General features: G+C 55.4%; 1 protein-coding gene across 5 annotated transcripts in view; it reads right to left on the bottom strand.

Moving 5' to 3' along the window:
* The window catches only part of SIRPA (signal regulatory protein alpha), a 42,482-nt gene that overhangs the window by 6,071 nt on the left and 17,064 nt on the right, over window positions 1-19,347 (bottom strand). For 4 of the 5 annotated variants that reach the window (XM_045445075.1, XM_045445074.1, XM_045445076.1 and 1 more), the window contains exons 3-7: window positions 16,279-16,635; window positions 11,681-12,001; window positions 10,772-11,110; window positions 8,844-8,951; window positions 6,107-6,131 (exon numbers count right to left, since the gene is read on the bottom strand). In XM_045445075.1, the coding sequence (XP_045301031.1) occupies window positions 6,107-6,131; window positions 8,844-8,951; window positions 10,772-11,110; window positions 11,681-12,001; window positions 16,279-16,635 (1,150 nt within the window). The remainder of the gene's footprint in view (window positions 1-6,106; window positions 6,132-8,843; window positions 8,952-10,771; window positions 11,111-11,680; window positions 12,002-16,278; window positions 16,636-19,347) is intronic. The other variant, XM_045445078.1, reaches the window with a different exon arrangement.

Raw genomic sequence — 19,347 nt, 5'->3', positions numbered from 1 at the left:
AAACAACCCTCTGGGAGCAGGGACGCTGGCTGCGGAGGAAGATCACGAAGGTCTATCCACACCCCTATTGCTTCCAACCCTTCCAGGAACCCCCGCTGCCTCGGGCTCAAGTAAGACTCATCACCCTGCGCGTCAGCCCCGCACGGTCTGGCCTCTGCTGACCTCCCCAGGCCCCTTCACGCTCCTGACCTCAGCGACCCACTTACCCACCCACCAAGTCTCTCCTGAGGGTTATTCGATGAGACGCATTTTGCGTCCACGACGGCCTGGAAAGCTGCCCTCCGCCGCTCTGTCTCTTGGTGAACTTTTGTGCACTCTTCAAGACTCAACTGTGGTGTCGCCTCCTTGGGAAAGCTTCTGTGACAGTGGTGGACTGTCTAGGTGCCCCTCCATGACAGCCCCAAGCCCCCTTGCCTCTTTTCCAATGCGTCTGTCTGCCACCTGCCTGCCACGCTTCCTCAGCACGTGGGTACAAGTGCTCTAAAGTGACCTGGCATGAAGATAGACTGCCCCAGGGCCTTTGCACATGCAGCCCTCCTTGCCTCTTCATTTGCTTCACTGCTTCTCTTCCCTCAGATGTGGTTTCAAATAGTCCTTTCTCGGGGAAACCTCCACTGAACCCCAAACTCCAGTCTCAGAACACTGGGTTCCTCTCTTTCAGAGCAGACTGGAAGAAATCATCCATTTGGTTGTGTCCGGCTGTCCTGTGTCTGAGAATGGCACTGCTGTTACCCATCCCTGTGCGCAGGCTACAGAAGTGGGAGTCAACCCTGATTCTCCTCTGTCCTCCTTTACAATCCATGTTAACCCATCCCAGTGCTTGCTGACTCTGCTTCCAAAATCCCAGCCACTCAGCCTCCCCCACCGTCCTAGCTCCCTCGTCTCCTCAGGAGCCTCTCTGGCGTCCCTGCTTCTGTTTCCACCCCTCGGCCTGCCATTCTCCACATTGGAAAAGGCATAAGTGAGGTCACGTCATATTCCGCTCCAAAACCTCAACCCACTGTCAGCACACAGGGAGATCCATGTCTGTATCCAGGATGGTGCGGCCGCACGATCGCTGCCCCCACCCCCCACCCCCCAGGAATGTTCTAGCCTCCCATCTCTTCCCCTCGCCCACTCCAGGCCAGCTGCTCTGACCTCCTCCGTGTTCCACGAACATTTCCAACTGCTCCTGCCTCGGGGTCTTGGCACTGGCCGTTCCCTCTGCCTGGTCCACTGTTGCCCCAGATATTCCCGCAGCAGGAGCCTCCTCGTCCTTCAGCTACCTTCTGAATGTCACCTCCTTAGCCAAGCTTGCCCTGACCACCCACGGCACCCCACCCCCTGCTCTGCTCCATGCCCAGCTGTATTTTATTTAGTCAGCGCCCGCATCACATCGTGCATTAACCTCCCCCCCCACCTTGCTTGATGACCTGCCCCCTGATGGACCGTGGGCTCCGCGCTGGAGCCCCAACACCCGGTGACGGGCTCATACACTGGCAGCGCCCCCAAAGTATTTGTTGAGTGAGTGAATGAATGAATGAACGCGGAATCAAAAGGGCCACGAGACCGGGGCGAGTGTCTGTTTCGCTCTCCTTCACAGTCCCCCAGCTTAAGGCCTGGCACGGAGCTGGGCTCAATTCAGATGAATAAATGAAAGAATCAGAGAAGCCCTAAATATTCCAAGAATAAACGCACTGAATGTCTGACAAGTGAACAAATGGTCGCCCGAACGAACCCCAGTGCCCAATTAAGGGAGCGGAGACATAGTTTGCTCTCGTCTGAGCTGGGGGAGATTACAGACCATGTTCTACCTGCACGCTCCCAACCCAGGGAGTGAGAGCTACCCAGGCCCTCACCAGCCCTGCAACCGGAAGGGCCCTTTGAGCTCAAAGCGGCGGCCTCCCCCCGCCCCTTCCTCGGCACCCTCCCCGAGGTGCTCGGTTGTTACCCACGCCAGCGTCCTCTGGAAAGCGTCTGATCCCAGCCAGCCGACTGAAGCCAGCGCTGCGTGGAAACTACCATTACCTCTCACCAGCTATCGCTTTGGTTTAGAGAGATGAAAGGGACAGAGCAATCTGACGGCTCCCTTGGTAGGTTCACGTTGGAAAAATAGAAAACAGGCAGAAAACGGTTGGCTTCTCTGGGGAAGGAGAGCATCAGAGCACCAGCGTTCAGCGTCAGAGGTATCTGGGCCGGCCTCAGAGTTCTGGCACCTGCTAGCTGTGGGACCTCGGGAATGTCCCACGACTTCTCTGAGCCTCGGCTTCTTCCAGCACGCACACACACGGCCAAGAAGAAGCTTCTAGAACAAGGGTTCTCAAAGTCTGGGTTGGGGGCAACAACATCAGCGCCACTTGGGAACTCGTTAGGAATGGAAATTCTGCATCAGAAAGTCGGGGGCGGGGGCGCCCAGTAATCTGTGTTTGAACAAGCCGTCTAGAAAATTCTGCCACACACTTGAGGTGGAGAAGCTCTGTTCAATTAAAACGGGATGATTGCAAATCAGAGGGGTTTGGCTATAATTAAAATCACCAACGGGCTACTATAGGAAAAGGCATAGATCGGTTCCCGGAACGCAGTCAGTGCTTGATAAATGTTAGCGGCCGAGGCTGTTATTATTATTATTATTATTATTGACACCACCCCTTTCTTTCGGGAACTTATTGTCTAACTGGGGAGATCAGACAAGTAAAAAATAACGGCGACAATAAGGAAAAAAGGAAAGAAAAAAGAGCAATCCGTATCTGAGGCCACAAAGCCCTTGGAGAAGGAGAGTTTTAGGGATCCGGGGGAGGAAGAGACGGGGATTGGGACCACGGTCTGGGGTGGCATTCGTTCAGTCCTCATCCATTTGTTCATTCAACACACCTTAACTGAGCACCTACTCCATTCCAGGCATGGTGTGAAGTTCAGCAGTCATGGGGTGGGTTATAACACGGGGCACGTGCATTGACAGTTTGAATATACCACCAAGGTGTCAGTGCAGGAGCCCCAGGAGAGCTCGCAGGACGGGCCTCCGTCCTGGGGGCGGGGGGTGGTAATGCCCTCTCCGAACCGGGAGAAAGGGCGGGAGGTAAGCAGATGAAAGGGTGACCTCCCATGTGGCACATCTCCAGGGGGCGCTGTTCACGGAACCCACTGTGACTGCTGCCTCCTGGCACGGTAGAGACCTTGGGTGGTGCCTGAGCACATCTCAGGGAGAGAGGCCAGCATGCAAGGGCTGGAAGGACAGTGAGGACACAGCGTGTGGGAGGCTGTGAAGGGAGTGCAGCCAGTCTGAGTCACCAAGCACGAGGGCTGGGGAGTGGCCAGGAATGAAACTGTCCAAGTTAGTAAAGGCCAGACCACGAGGGGCTTGAGGGCCTCAGTAGTGCGGCTGGACTATGTTGAGGGCCGTAGGGAGCCACTGAAGGTTTTTAGGCAAAGGACAGAATTCGAGTCTTGCCCTTGGAAAAGAGTGTACCCGGCATACACACACACACAACGCCCCCATTGCCCCCAACCTTGGCGTTGTCCTTGACTCTACAGTCCATCAGCAAGCCCTCTTGACTCTACCTCCAAAACGTATCCAGGATCTGAGCATTTCTCAGTCATCCCACTGCCACGGTCCAGGCCACCATCATGTGGACCATCATGTGGACCACTGCAGTAGCCTCCTCCCAGGTCCCTCTGCCGCCTCTACCCTCAGCTCCTACAGCTTGTTCCCCACACGGCGGTCAGGTGGTACTTTTAAAACCAAAGTCAGATCAATCTCCCTCCTATGGCTCCTCATCCCACAGGGAGTAAAACCCTAGACCGTTGGCCTCCACCCCAGAACCTCAGTTCCTGCTCTGCATTCAGAAATCCACAAAGCTCTTGAAAGAAAGAAGAAAGAAAGAAGGAAAGAAAGAAAGAAGGAAAGAAAGAAAGAAAGAAAGAAAAAGAGGGAAGGAGGGAGAAAGAAAGAAAGAAAGAAAGAAAGAAAAGAAAGAAAAGAAAGAAAGAGAATTGCACAACCTATTTGTTAGCAAAACCTGACCTGAACCAACATGAAGCTATTTATGGCTTTTATTTATTGCCCATGCGGGGCATGCCCATGCAATTTATTTATTGTTTCCATGCAGGTACATTCAAGTGGTAGATTATGGGGATCTCTGGATCTCTCCACTGGGGGTGAATATCAGGGGCTTTCCTTTAGAAGCTGAAAAGTCTGAATTAGTAATAAACCTGGCTGCACGGCCTTGGGCTGAAACCGCAGACCTGAATCTCTCTAGGCTCATCTCTTGCCCTCCCTCGCGTTCCTTCTGCCCCAGCCCACAGGCCTCCTCGGGTCCTCTGGCTTTGGCCACGCCCACTCTCTGGCCCAGCAGACAGCCCTCCTTCACAGCGTCCTGGCTCAGGTCCCTGCTCACATCCTCTTTTCGACAGAGGAAGCCTCCTCCCCGGCCTAAACTAGCTCCCCCCATTCATCTCCATCCCCTTGCTGGGCCTGACTCGTTACCACCTGACATGACATTACACATCGCTTCCTTCTCTCACTGGAGTCTGAGGCCCACGAAGGCCTGGATTCTTGTTCACTGCTGTCTCTCCAGCACCCGGAACAGCTGGCACATAGTAGAGACTCAGCAAAAGTCACTGCAAACGTGAACCAGCAAACTAACGTACCATCTGTGACGTAATGTCACACGCTAGCCCCTGACCAGGCCCTGGGCTTCAAGAGGGCAGTACGAGGCTTCTACCCTACGTACCTTGGCATTCCCAGGGTCACCCGTGCCAAGGAAGTCAACACACAGTGAACGAATGAAGGCAAGGGCAGAGTATCCAGCTTGGATCTGGGAGCTGTGTGTGTGCGGCAGCTTTCTGCCACCACCCAGATGAAATGTGATGAAGGTCTTGCTGTCTATGGACAGCAGGCAGGAAATCAGAGCCTCTGTGTGCGGAAATCGCCTCATTTGAGACAATCATGAAAAACAGACCTGGCAGAGCAGCTGACAAAGGAGAGAAATGGGAAGGTTGCCTGGCACAGGAGTGAGGGTCAGTGGGTATGGACTCTGCTTTTCAGGTTTTGGGTGTTGCCAACCAACCAACCAACCACCAACCAACCAACCAACCACCAACCAACCAACCAATCAACAACCAACCAACCACCAACCAACCAACCACCAACCAACCAACCAATCAACAACCAACCAGCCAACCAACCACCAACCAACCAACTAATCAACAACCAACCAACTAACAAACAACCAACCAACCAACCACCCACCAACCAACCAACCACCAACCAACCAACCAACCAACCACCAACCAACCAACCACCAACCAACCAACCAATCAACAACCAACCAGCCAACCAACCACCAACCAACCAACTAATCAACAACCAACCAACTAACAAACAACCAACCAACCAACCACCCACCAACCAACCAACCACCAACCAACCAACCAACCAACCACCAACCAACCAATCAACAACCAACCAACCAACCACCCACCAACCAACCAATCAACAACCAACCAACCAACCACCAACCAACCAACCAATCAACAACCAACCAACCAACCACCCACTAACCAACCAACCACCAACCAACCAACCACCCACCCACCAACCAACCAACCAACCACCAACCAACCACCAACCAACCAACCAACCAACCACCAACCAACCAACCAATCAACAACCAACCAACCAATCAACAACCAACCAACCAACAACCAACCAACCAACCAACCACCAACCAACCAACCACCAACCAACCAACCAACCAACCAATCAACAACCAACCAACCAATCAACAACCAACCAACCACCAAGCAACCAACCAACCAACCACCAACCAACCAACCACCAACCAACCACCCACCCACCCACCCACCAACCAACCACCAACCACCAACCAACCAACCAATCAACAACCAACCAACCAACAACCAACCAACCAACCACCAACCAACCAACCAACCACCAACCAACCAACCAACCAACCACCAACCAACCAACCAATCAACAACCAACCAACCAACCACCAACCAACCAACCAACCACCAACCAACCAACCACCAACCAACCACCAACCAACCAACCAACCAACAAGCAACCAACCACTGCAGAGGCATCCTAGCCCAGCGGCACACTTACCTCGTAGAAGAAGTGGAGCCCTTGGCTGAAAGAGAAAAAAACCAAAAAACAAAAACCAGTTATTTAACCTAGAAACACTGTTCTTACGTAACTCTTTTGGTGGGGGGAACAAAGGTTTGCCTCCAGGGAGGTTGTGAGGAATTGTTGAAATCACCTCCTTTGAACCATAGGAATTCCCCCATGCTCACTCCAGTGGGGTGCTCCATCATCTTCTGTCAGGAGGGCCAGTGGGCTGGGCCTTCCCACTTCCCCACTTCTGGGGGTTACCAAGGTCAGATCTCAAAGCAGCCTTCAGCCCAGGAGGGGCCAACTGCCCTGCTCTGTCTGGGCCTCAGTTCCACTCATGATACACCTTACCTGAGACCCTACAGGAGCCCTACAGGCCCTTCACTACTGAAGAACAGACTCTAGTCGGGGTGGGGGGGTGGGGAGCTGGTGTGCATCCCATGTCTCCCCCCCCCCCGACCCCAGCTCACTCACTGTGTGACCCTGGTGGGTCACTTCCCCTCTGTGAGCTTGGATTTCAGCTCTCCAGCTCACAGGGTTGGGCCGGACATCCATTTATTTTCATGTCACCACTTTCCAAAAAAGGATCTTAGGAGGGAAGAAAGGGTCCATCTGGTTCAGAGATTTTAAGCCTATGATATGGGGCATCCCACAGAGAAGCTGCTGGGGTTTGGCCACTATTGGACTCCCATGCCACTGTAAAATTGTAATTAAAAAGCAACCTGCACACCAAACGCGCTCTGCACCGCGCTTTGACAGGCTGGAGGCTGCCACAAGGCGAGAATTCTCCCTGCCGGGTGAATGCCTGGTGCCTGGACAGGTGGAGTTTTAGGTGAGCGGGTACCAGCTGGGAAGGCTGCAGCCCGGCATCCAATGTCCAAATGGACGCCAATGGGTTGCAAAGTGCCGGGACATGGGTCGTCTCAGGGAGTCCAATGACAGGACACTGACCACTCACTTTACACCAAAGAGACTCGGTGTCTCCCTGGAGCCACACAGCTGGTAAGCAGGAGGGCTGAAATCAGGACATTTCATCGCAAGTGTTGGGAGGATGGGCAGACTCCTCCAGGGACCAATGAGGGGAAAGGTCGTCTCACCAGGGAGGAGACGATGTGTAGAGTGATCCCAAACATGGTCCCTGGGGGACCCGCTGACCAGGTTTGAATCCTGGCCCCGCCACTGACCAGCTGTGAGGCCCTGGGCAAGTTTTAGAACATCTCCATGCCTCAGTTTCCTCATCGGTAAAAGTGGGTTAGTAACACCACTACAGAAGTCTGTGGTGAGAACAATGCCTGGCACATGAGGAGAACTGAGGGAGTGCTAGTTGTCACTGTCACCAAGCCTCCGTGTGACAGCTGGGCTCTGCACCCAAAGAGACCCGTCACCCAGGGGCTGGGATTTCGCTAACGGCCACCGCGAATGCTATCCGACCCTCACTGGGCAGCGGACTCTGCTTCGCCACCCTTCCCGTGCGAAGGCTCTCCTTGGACGTTAGGGAAAAACCACCGGGTGGATCACCGGGCAGAAGCCCTTCCAGATTCCAGAGAGGTGGGGTCTGATGCCAGCCTCCCAGATGGGGAGCTAAGGCTCGGCCAGGACTCATAGCCAAATGCTTTCAGCCAGTCCAGGAAGGAGGGAAACCTGGGGGCCGGAGGGGAGGGGGTGCAGAGGAGAGGTGTGAACAGCACGCCCATCTGAGCCCAGCCTAGGGGTCTGGGTGCAGAGAGGCAGCTCGGGACAGCACTTTGTACTTCACAGCCCGTGGCATATGGTGGGTCACAAGCAGCATTTTAAAGAGAATTTAGTATAGACTAGGACAGAAAAGCAAATATCAGAGTTCCAATTTTATCTATAGGAGTGTGGTACGTACGTGCTGGGTTGAGGCATGAAGTGTATTTCTATAACTTGAAGTCAAGTTAAGTTGCAGAAACGCTGGCTTAAAATGGTCTCCTCCAAGGGAGGCACTGCTCTACCCACTTTACGGATGAGGAAACCGAGGCTCACGGAAGCCAAACTGATCGTTTAGAGCATGTAACAAAGGTCTGGAGCCCTGGTTTGTCTGACTCCAAAGGCAGAGGCCTTGTCACAGCAGTAACTACATGCATTCAAACAAGGGCATGATGTCCTAGATTTGAACTGGTGCCCTCCTGCTGGGGAGCCAGAGGCTGTGTGCCTTGCTGCCGTGAGGACAGCTTTCCAGGAAGGTGGCTCATGTTTCTGGGCTCATGTACAATTCTGACAACGTTTACTGAGCACCTGCTGTGTGCCAGGCACTGTCCTCACATTTCACGTGACATCACCCATTTAATCTTTCCAATGGTCTTAGGGAAGGTGCTGGTATGATCCCCACTCCCTCCAGCCTCCTGCCTACGGGCTGGACGTGTCAACCTGGATAGGTAGGAGGAAAGCAGGAGTTTGCCAGGGTTACCGGCAAATACTGTTTCCTCGGGAGGCCCTCTTCACACCCTGGCATCTCCCCGCTCTTCACCTTGGTGGTGGTCCCGTGAGGAGGTGAGGCCTGGAGCAGTGACGGCTATCTTGCGCCCATGAGGCAAGGCTGAGGGAGGGCCCCCCCCCCCAATTCCAGCCTGGTGATGGTGCTGCACCAGCCATGGCACCAGCTACTGCTGGGCTCTTTGTGGAAGAGACTGGACTTCCTCACGGCCTCGCCCTCTGGGAAGGACAGCCTCGGGGCGCAAACTCTTGGGGAGGAAGAGGAAAATCCACGCACCTTTCTTCTGTCGGATTCGGAGGAGGTAGAGGGCTGCGATCACGAGAGTCACCAGCAGGGCACAAACCACGCCCACCACAATGAAGATGGTCTGGCTTTCATTTTTGTCTAGGGACCACACGGAACACAGGCTTCATGTATGCAACTTAGAAACAGCGAAACTTAATACCCACCACCCCTTTTCACCGCGAGGTAGGCATCATGAACTGAGAACATCTGGCCGTACGTGTTGGGAGCCACGGGGGCACGTTTAGGGGTAGGCACACCCTTCCTGGCGGGGGCCACCGTGGGCAGTGCTAACACCATGCTGATGTGCCAGGAGGGAAGATGTTTGTTGCTGACTGCTATGGAGGAACCCTGGCTTCAGGATGTGGGCAGAAATCTCACTCCCAAGGAACAGAAACATGTTCCCTTTCATCTGGAATGAGCCACAGGGTGGCCACCACGGCAGTGGTGAAACTCCGAATCACAACTACTCTACAGAGCTCTCAGGAGCAGTCGACTCATCTGTGCCCGGGACCTGGGCACAGGAGCTCTGAACCCGGGACACCTGTAAGGGAGACTGTGTGGGTGGGGCTGGTGCCAGGGCACAGGTAGGGGATCCTGCACTAGAGCATTGTGGGTAGTCAGGAGCAGGGCTCTGAGCCATGGACACATGGGTGCAAACAGTGCCCCTGGTTGTGTGTCCCTGAGTGAGTCATTCAAACCTCCCTCTACACACTGACTTCCTCTTGTGTTATTGAGGCCAATAGTAACCTCTACCTCATTGGATAGCTCTGAGGATTAACTTACTAAATGAACAATCAACCAACAAACTCACTCTTTCATTTGTTTTAAAAGCATTTCCTGTCTACTCTGTGCCTGGGTGTGTGCGGGTCCTAAAGCTATGAGGCCGAACAAGACAGCCACAGTCCCTAGCAACTGAGTCTCAAAGCTGAAGGGTCAAGTGCCTCCTCTTGCATACTGCCATAAAGCAAGCAAGGAGGCCCAGAGAGAGGCACTGACTTGTCTGAGGCCACCCAGCACGTTTGCGACAGAGCCAGAGTCGAAATCCACGCGTCCCAGCTCCCAGGATAGTGCTCCAGGCATCAGTGACATCAACGGGACGCCCTGGAGGGCCCCACGCCTCCTAAAGCTTCCCTGTTCCCTTACAGGATGCAGCGAGGAAAGAAATGGTCTCTACTGTAACCCATTCGAAAGGTCGGCCACATACAAGGCAGAGCCAGGCGAACGGGCAAGTGATGGAACATTCCACAGTGGCACCAGAACGCCAACTGGGTGCTGCTAATTTGATGACAGATGAGAGATACCCCAACAACGCGTTGGGAGGGGCTGAGAAAATGAAACCCCGACGCCTTTCGCTCCAACACAGGGGTGGCCGTCTTAGAGGGGCATATGCACTTTGGCCTAGAAATGCTTTTTGGGAAATCGTCCCCCAGAAACAGCTGCACACGTCACAGAGCAGGTGCAAGGTCATTCATTACAGCAGTGATTATACGTAAGATAAGCTGTAAAGATTCTGAGGCCCTCCACCCCATTCCTGGGGTGCAGGCTTGCGAAGGCAGCCAGAGAGATCAAGGTGAAGTGCGAAAGAACAGGAGGAGAAGGTGGCTGTCCTGGCCTGGTGAATTAAGCTCTGGCAGGTGAAGGAGCAGGTGGCAGGAAGCTAGGGACAGTCCAGTCTCCCTCCCTCCCAACTCTCTTTAATGTATGTTTATGTCAAAAGATCTACAGAGACACGAACCAAACTCTTACCAGGGGTCACTCTTGGGAGTGTGGGCTATGGGGGAGGGGCACTCACTTGAAAATTTGACTGTATATCTATAGACTTCTAGATTATTCTATCGTAGGCATGAATGACTGCTTTTCACATGAAAAACGAAAAGACAGAATTTAACGTGCCAGGTCAGTTGGCATCTTGACCTCACCCTGGGTCGTATGCGTTTCCTGGTCCTTCTGGTGGGCAGAGACCACAAGGGTATGGTTTTTGGTGACCGCGGGCTGCCCGTCATGCTGCACCTGGCAGGTGAAAACCACATCTTCCCTGTGGGCGGATAAATTCACCAGGAGCCAGCTCGTCCAGTTAAAGGTCCCATCCTTGTTCTCTGTGAGGTTCGAGGCCGTCGAGGCCGTTTCTGTTCGGGACACGTTTCCGTTCTCCAACCAGGTCAGCTGGAGGCGCTGGGGGTAGAACTTCTTCACTTGGCAAATGACCTTCACCTGGTCCCCTGTCACGGGTTGCTGGGCAACCTCCAAGGTGGGTGGAACTGAAACAGCACAGAGCAGAAGCTCTGACCTCATGGAACAGACACATCACCAGGGAGGGGCTCCAGAACTTAGCTCCCCCCATGCAGCAAGGGAATCACCCAGATCAGTGCTAGGCATACAGCTGGTGCTCAAACACTGAGGGTAGGCTTTGCATGCGAATGAAATCCCTAAGCACAGTGCCCAGACACAGTAGGTGCTCAAGGTACCTACTGGTAGGTCCTATTAGGGTAATGATGAGTGAAATCAAGCCCCCAGCATGCATTTGGAATCGAATAACTAGCAAAATCCATGAAATCACCAAGCACACAGTGGCTGGATTACAGTAGGTGCTCAATAATTGGAGTGGTTATGGGAAAGTAAATCGAACTACTTAGCACGGTAGGTGTTCACCCGGAACTGCCGTTAAAACAGGAGGAAGTGACGGTACCCCTGGGTGCCCGGTGGTTGGCAGGGTCCGTCAGGAGGCAGGTTCCAGGGGATGGAAGGCCGGGAGCACGGAGTGGGGGAGGGGCAGGCTGGGAGGCTTGGGGGCCGCAGCTGGGCTTGGGCCGGGGGTGACGGGCATCTACCTCGGAGGGTCTCGGACAAGTTGGCAGTCCCACGAAGAGGAGGGCCCCCCTGCAGGGTCACGTGGGCCACCTCGCAGATGACCTGGGAGCGAACGTCCCCCGGGGCCAGCGGCAGCGTGGTTGTGCTGAAGATGCTGTAGGAAGCGCTGTCTCCCTCTGGGTCCACGGTGGTCTGGGAGGCTGCCAGCTCATTCCCGTTTTTGAACCATTTCAGGGTGACGTTTCTGGGGGAGAAGCCGTGGGACTCGCAGGTGAAGCTCACAGTCTGCTCAGGTGTGGCCCTGGCCGTGGGGCCCGACACCACGGGGGGAGAGGGTTTGGCTACAAGAGGAGCATTTACGAGTAAGCATGACTCTGGGCGTCCTCACCAACGACAGGCATGTGACACTGTGCAGAACCCTCACGGATTATTTTCCAGCCCTGCAGGGGTGGAGGGGGCCCCCAGGAGAGCCGGAACCAGGTGGCCAGCTGCCCGTAGGCCTGGACGTGGCCAAGCCCAGCGCCCCCGGTGAGAGGGGACCGCAGGCCTTTCTCCTACTCGGGTGGGAGTGAGGGGCACGTGAGGCAAATACAGGCAGTTTTGCTTTGAATTTAACACTGAAAATGCTTCTCCAGGACCAAACTCGGATCTGTCTTTATCCCAAACTTAACTTACACCTGGAGCTCTCCCTTCAGGTATTTGCGAATTTACTCTAGTTTTCACTCTTTCCACAAACATTCCATAGGGTCTCATCTCCAATCCCTGAATCTGAGAGGGAGGGAATGAGGGGTTGTTTTTCTGAATCTGCGTTCTTCTCTTGGGTCCGTGTTGGGTTGAACACCAAGATCACGGAGTGCTGAGAAAGCCAAAGATGGTTAATTTTTCAATCGTGAATCAATTTCAAGGACAGAGACACCGGCCTACGGAGCAGGCAGAAGCCCTCTTGTGTCCTGGGAACACACACATCAGTGACTCGAGAGGGAGGGCATTTCAGAAGGTCCTATAGGGGGTCTCCAAATTGTTAATTATTACCTAATGCCTTCCATAACAAACATAGGAAATATTACAAATATTTACATTTGCAAATATTTAACTTGCTCTCTAAAACTCATCAGACATTTTGGGGACACAGAAAGGAGGTGTCACCAAATAAGACATGAAAACACCAGCAGTCCGGATGCCCTACAGGGACAAGGTGATCAGTTACCGGTTGCGGACAGCATTTTGGGCACCTGACACCAGGCTGATTCCTCCCCTCAGTTCCCTAATCCCTCCAGCAGGCCTTCGAGGGGGGCCCAGTATGATCCCATTTATGGGACAAGGTTCAGGGAGGAACGCAGCTAGCCGAGGGCACACAGCAAAGGGCGGGGCTCATTTCCCGGCACACACGAATGATTAGTTTTAGCTTCGCTGTTCTTTCTTCCTACACCTCCGCGTCTGTTTGGGTACCACGCAGATCAAAATACCACCTTGGTAACATGGGAGGATGTATGTAAGACACAGAACCTGGCACACAGTAGGTGCTTAATAAACAACACCTACGATTATTGTCGTGAGATCTGGTCGTGCCTACATCTGAAACGACTTGTTTGTTAGGCAGTAAGAGAGCAGAACAAAAGCTTAGCAGAAACACAAGAAAAGTCCCAAAGCCAGCTCCCTGCAGCTGCCATGCAAAACCCCAAATGAGAAAAGCAGCAGAAACCAACAAATTATGATTCTCTCCCTCTTCTTTTAATAATCCCCTCAGGAAACAAGTTTGGCGAATTGGCTTTCAAAACACAAACGAGATCACAGGCGTTTTCCCGCAGATTAGCTATTTACAGAGAGCTGGGAGCGTTTTGAAAGAGGGAGGACAGATTTTGTCCGTGACATTTTGGTGTGTCGAGGCAGAGAGGGCTCTGGGGCTGAGCAGCGAGGCTTTGCGCGGATTCCGGCACCTGTTCAAGACACACGTGTGGTTAAAGATGGGAAGGTCCCCTGGCGGGGCAGCTCGGATCTGAGCAGGGTGTCGTCAGCCCCTCTTTGGGCCGGAGGGCAGGAGGCAACGCAGCCCCAGGCATGTTCCTCAGGAGGGTGCCCTGGCCACCCCGATCAGGCTCATTTTCCAAGGAGCTGTCACGCGCACGGGTGATTCTGAAGCACCCACCCACTGAGAAGCTCCTCTCTGGCCCCAGCAGCACAGGGAGAAGAAATTCAGCGTTTCCTCTGTGACCTCGGGGAGCGTCCAGCTCAGGGCGCTTCTGTGCTGGCAGTGAGCATCCCCCGGAGTCGTTAAATAATTCACCTGCCCAGACTCCTGTCTGACCAATTAAAGCAGAATTTCTAGGGTGGAGTCAGGGTCTGGGGATCTTTTTTCAGCGTTTCCCAGGTGATCCCAATGAGCAGCCCAGGTTCAAAGGCACCCACCACCGTCCCCACACCCCCCTTACACTCGAGGCCTGGGAGGAACAGGGACCCAGCCCAGGTCCTATTATAGCTACATTCATGGGATACTGACCGCGTGCCAGGCCCTGCTGTTAGCACCTTAACCGCATTCGCTCACTCAGTCCCTGCAGTGGGGTTGTGCTGTCACACAGAGATGAGGACACGGGGCCCGATGTGGGGATGACTCATCAGAGATCACAGAGATGGAAGGCAGGGCTAGGTGGGAACCCAGGCAGCGGGGCTCGGCCACTTCCGAAGTCGCTGCATGCAGATACCCAAGAATCACCTAACCCCCACATCCGGGGCTCTCTGGACCTCCTCTCCAATCCTGAGACCCCTGACCAGCAGCCCGATTATCACCACAGCACAGATGGGACACAGAGGACCTGAGGGACGCCGAGACTGGCCCAGGATCGGACAGCTCTGGGAGGAGCACCCAGGGCTCACTGAGGGTCTGTCCGCTCACACGGATCACTGTGTCCCCCTCATGTCCTGCCGAGGTTGGTCTAATGATTCACTTCCTGCAGGTGAGGAAACGGAGCCCAGCAAAGGGAGCCGGGTCACAACCTTGAGGGGCCACCTCCTCCGTGTCAGGTGACGCAGTCAGAGCGCCTCAAATCCTTCAGCTCTCTTAAAGGGAGTCCACGATTAGGACCATTTTGCAGATGAGGAGACTGAGGCAGAGAGAAATGAGGACAGCTCATTTCTGAGGACAGCTAGAGTCTAGAAAATGAACTCTTGCTCACGGGGCTCCGGACAGTCTCTATGAACTGCCTCCCCGTCACCCGCAGTCTGCAGAGCCAGGAATGGGATGTCTGGGTGGTGTCGCTGGCATGGCGGGGGCCCCCCTGCTCCGCCCAGGCCCCTGCCCCAGGCTGCTCAGCGAAGGAGCCACATCCCACAACAGGGAAAGACTCCTGATGCTCTCACGTGTGTGGGTGCGTGTCCTCCAGGAACAGGCTCAACACTTCATGAGACGTTCGCCTATCTGTCTGATCTGGGGGTGTAATGCCAGCCCCGCCTCCCGCCAAGGACTCTTTCTTGTTCATGCTTACTGCTGACGAACAGAACAAGGCACGATTTTCAAGGAGAGGGTTGTAGCGTTTCGGAACCTTTGGGGGAAATGATAAAAAGGAAAAACGCGGGCTCACTGTTCAAAGGTTCAGGGTAACTTGGTTTTAGGCCACACCTACTATGCGCTAGACCCTTCCGTGGAAACCGAATCCAAAGCCGGCTCAGGAAGGAGTCTGCCTGGAATGAGATGGGTTCTGGAATGCGCTCCTTCCTCACGGGACACGTGGGCATGAGCAAGCCCCTGTCACCTTGTGACCTCAGGCTCTGAATCCGTACATGGGGGATCGGGCGGGATGGGCCCCTCAGGGGCCAACCTCCCAGGATTTCGGATCCTAGGCCTCCGGTAGGAAACCCCCAATGATCATCTCCTGCTTCAAGGAGGCAACTCCTAACGTGGACATTCTGAGATGCCCCCGCTCTGCCTGCAGTCTTCAGTGACCGCCTGAGTGGGTCCCTGAATCCGGCGACAGATTTCTGAACAGACCCACAGCAAATCCCCAACCTCTGGCATCTCCTCCAGCCAGGGTGTCAGAGTAAACAGCGAGCCTGTGCCTCTCAGGACTTTCTTTCGGTGCGGTTTCTGAAAATGAAATAAACAACTGCATTCTCCCCCTCCCTGCCCTGGGTGCACTTGTCCTACCTGAAGGGAGGGGAACGTAAGCTTCATGAGAGAAAAGCCTTCGCCTGTTTTGTTCCCTGCGACTTCCAAAGCACCCAGAACAGAGAATGCACACAGCAGGTGCTTAGTAAGTGCTCAGTAAAGAGAACCCTGGCCACATCGAGCGGCGGTCTCTCCGGAGGCAGGGGTGTGGTTGGGCCTTGTGACTGGGAAAGTCACTCAGACTTTCAGTCCCTCATCGCTGGAGCCAGAGGGCTGGTCAGGATTGGAAAAGGGAAGAGCTGGGAGCCTGCAGACCGCGGTTCCAGATTTTCCCACCGTTTAGCAGCCGTGGGGCCTTCAGCAAATAGCACAACCTCTCCAGGCCTCAACTTTCCTGATCCGTGGAAGGGGCTCATTCAGGGGCACCCGCCAAAGCACCTGATCCTTATCTGTTGCTCAGACAGTGGAGGCCATTCTTACTGACTTGTTGTCACAACCAGGGGAAGGAGCGATACTCACCGCTCACGGTGACCTGGGTGCCTGGTCCAGACTTAAACTCCACATCGGGGTTCCCTTTCTGGAACTTCACGCAGTAGTAGGTTCCCGTGTCTTCTGGGGTGATGTTACTGATGCGGATGGAAAAGTCTGTGTTGTTTCTCCTTGTGGCGTCTGAAACATTTGTTACTCGAGGGGAGTGAGGGTCTCCTCTGAAACTGAAGATTAACTCCCGGCCTGGCCCTGTGCCCCTGAACCACTCGACCTTCCCAGCGGGCTGCAGGGAGGTCAGGGTGCAGTGAAGAGTGGCCATCTGTCCGGCCGCCACAGACACCGACTTCTCGGGCTGGATCACCCGCAGTTCCGCCTCACCTGCCACACCTGGGGGGAGAACAAAACAGCTATTTACCATCCTTGTGCGATCCTGTCCGTCCGCGCAAGTGTTTATCCACAACAGCTTTCACCGACCGAGTGCACACCGTGAGCTCAGCACGCTGCGTGTACCCGGCATGTAGCCCTCGCGACGAGCCTGTGACACGGGACCCTGTTGCAGACGAGGAAACAGCGGGGAGCAGGCTGGAGGTCCTGAGCCCCTCTCCGGAGAAGTCACGTCTGAGCTGGGCTCTGAGCTCACCAGGATGAAGGGGTGCCGTGTTCCTGACAGAGGGCACGGCTGGGCAACGGCCCAGAGGTGGGGGGCAGCACGGTGTGCGTGGGGCTCCACGGGGAGCTTAGATTCTCTTTTGGGCCTGGCCCAGGAAGCAGGCCCCGAGCCAGGAAGCCATACTTGGCAGCTGGGGCTCATCCGGGCTGTGAAGCCATGAGGCCGGAGGGCCTGGGTTTGAATCCTGGCTCAGGCCTTACTGCCTTGTGACTACAGCCATCACCTGGGCCACCGAGGAGATCCAAAAGGGATTGACTGCCCAGCTCCTCGTGGGTGGGAGTGGCGGCCTTAGTTCCAGAGGGCGCCTTCAGGGCTCTCGAGCCTCAGTTTCCTCAACTGCCTAACAGTTACTATGACCCCATCTCGATGGATCCCCGGCAGCACCACCCAATAAGCCTCGGCCAGGGACAGTGTTGACAAGAAGCATCTGGTCTTTGGAGCCACCTGACCTGGTCTGAAATCTGGCTTGCCTTTTTACTCACACATGACCCGAGTTTATCCACGGGTTTTGAGTCTCAGTGCCCTAATCTACAAGATGGCTGGGGCACCCCCTAGCCCTCTGCTCTGTTCTGAAAACAGGATGACACAGAGAAGTGACTTAGCACCACGCGGGGCACAGGAAGCTACCGTGTGTCATTCCGTGACAGGTAAGTGAGCAAGAGTCTGTTGTGTGAACTTCACTCCCGCCCTGGCTGATGTGTCTCCAGGCCAGACCGTACTGGACGCTGGGGGCACACAGGGGCTGGACGCACGTCAGGCCTCAAGGGCTCCCGGGCTAGGGAGCTGGAAGGCTTCCTCGGGGTCAGTGGGGGGGGTGGGGGGTGGGGGAGGCCCGACTCTTAAACTGGAGAGCAGGGGTGCCTGGGTGGCTCCGTCGGTTGAGTCCCTGACTCTCGATTTCGGCTCAGGTCCTGATCTCCCAGTTCGTGAGTTTGAGCCCCGCAGCAGGCTCTGTGCTAACAGCGTGGAGCCTGCTTGGGATTCTCTCTCTCTGCCTCTCTCTCTGCTCTTTCTCTCTCTCTCTCTCTCTCTTTCAAAATAAATAAATAAATTTAAAAACTGGAGAGCAGTGGGGCAGAAGACACGGTGGGGGCGTGGGGGGGGGGAACACAGCCTGGAAGGTGACAAGGCAGGGTCAAGTGGCTGAGAGAAGTCGCTGAGATACTCAGGTCACAGCCCGGGCCTGATTCTGAGCCAGGTGGGGGCGGGGGAGAGAGGACACATAATAAGCCCCTGGAGAAACACAGAGCCAGGGAGACAGAGAGGGCGGGGGGATAGACACAGGCCGAGGGAGAGGCAGACAGGGACAGGGACAGCGAAAGAGGGGGACAGAGTGGGCGAAGGGAGAATAAGAAACGCAGACACGGAGTGGCGGCAGCCTGGTGTAGGTGCTGACGGGCCACGTGTCTCCTCCTGGTCACTCGCCGACCTGCGGTATGACCTTGCCCCGCCCTGACACCTGTCCTGGGCCACGTCTTTGCCTCGTACACCAGACAGGGTGCAGCCGATGCCCTGAGCAGCCCCCTCCAGCTCTGGCTGGGCAGGAGAGAGACCTGGGGGTCTGCCCACCCGCCCGTGGCCTGGTGCCACCCACTGGCAGGGGCAGGGCGCCCAAAGCAGGGAAGGCCCTGGACTCCAGGCTGCCCTTGCTGCTGGCAAGCCCAGGGCCTCCGCACAGGCCTCTCAGCCCCCTGGGCCGGTCGTCCCAGCCCTGACTCCCCAGGCCAGGGGTCACCCAGTTCTCCCAGCAAGTGCTAGAAATGCAGGCTGGGGGTGGGGTGGGGAGCACAGGCGCGGGTTCCCCTCCTCGCCAGCTCAGCACCGCCCTCCCTGGGCCTCCCCTCCGTCATCCATAAGGTGGGGTATGAGCATCCACTCCCAGGGCAGGCATGAGGACTGGGGCACGGTGGGACGTGAGTGCTGGCCTCGTAGGTGCTGGGTAAATTTTAGATTCTGTTCCCATCATCCCCACAGACATAACATCTACAGACTTGATTGTGGGGTTTCCCCCCAGCCAGGAGGTAGCATCCACAAGGAACTGATTCCAACCCCCTGCCTGGAACCGTGTCTGGCATACAGGGGGCCCCCAATAACCACACGTTGAACGAACACACTCACGAAGGAAGGAGGGATTTCGCTTGCTCGGGTGTTGAAGGAAGCTGCCGAGGGCGCATCCAGGAGCCGGTGCGAGGGAAGCCAGGAGCCTGGGACCGCGCCTGGTCCCCGGGGCGCGCAGAATAGCCGCCAGTTATTATTATCCTTATCAACAACACCGTGCAGGGCTGTGAGTCAGCAGCTGGGGAGGGGAGCGACGCGAGCAGGAGAGGGCTACAGCATCAGGCGCGCAACGTGTTGGAGCAGGGCTATTCTTGGGGTGCAGCCGGAGGCCTGTAATCACACCCCGGGCAGGCGACAATAAAATCTGGAGT

The sequence above is a fragment of the Leopardus geoffroyi genome, chromosome A3, assembly GCF_018350155.1.
Source record: "Leopardus geoffroyi isolate Oge1 chromosome A3, O.geoffroyi_Oge1_pat1.0, whole genome shotgun sequence".
Taxonomy (NCBI): Eukaryota; Metazoa; Chordata; class Mammalia; order Carnivora; family Felidae; genus Leopardus; species Leopardus geoffroyi.
The sequence above is the reverse complement of the archived record's forward strand: the minus strand, read 5'-3'. Positions and strand labels throughout refer to the sequence as shown.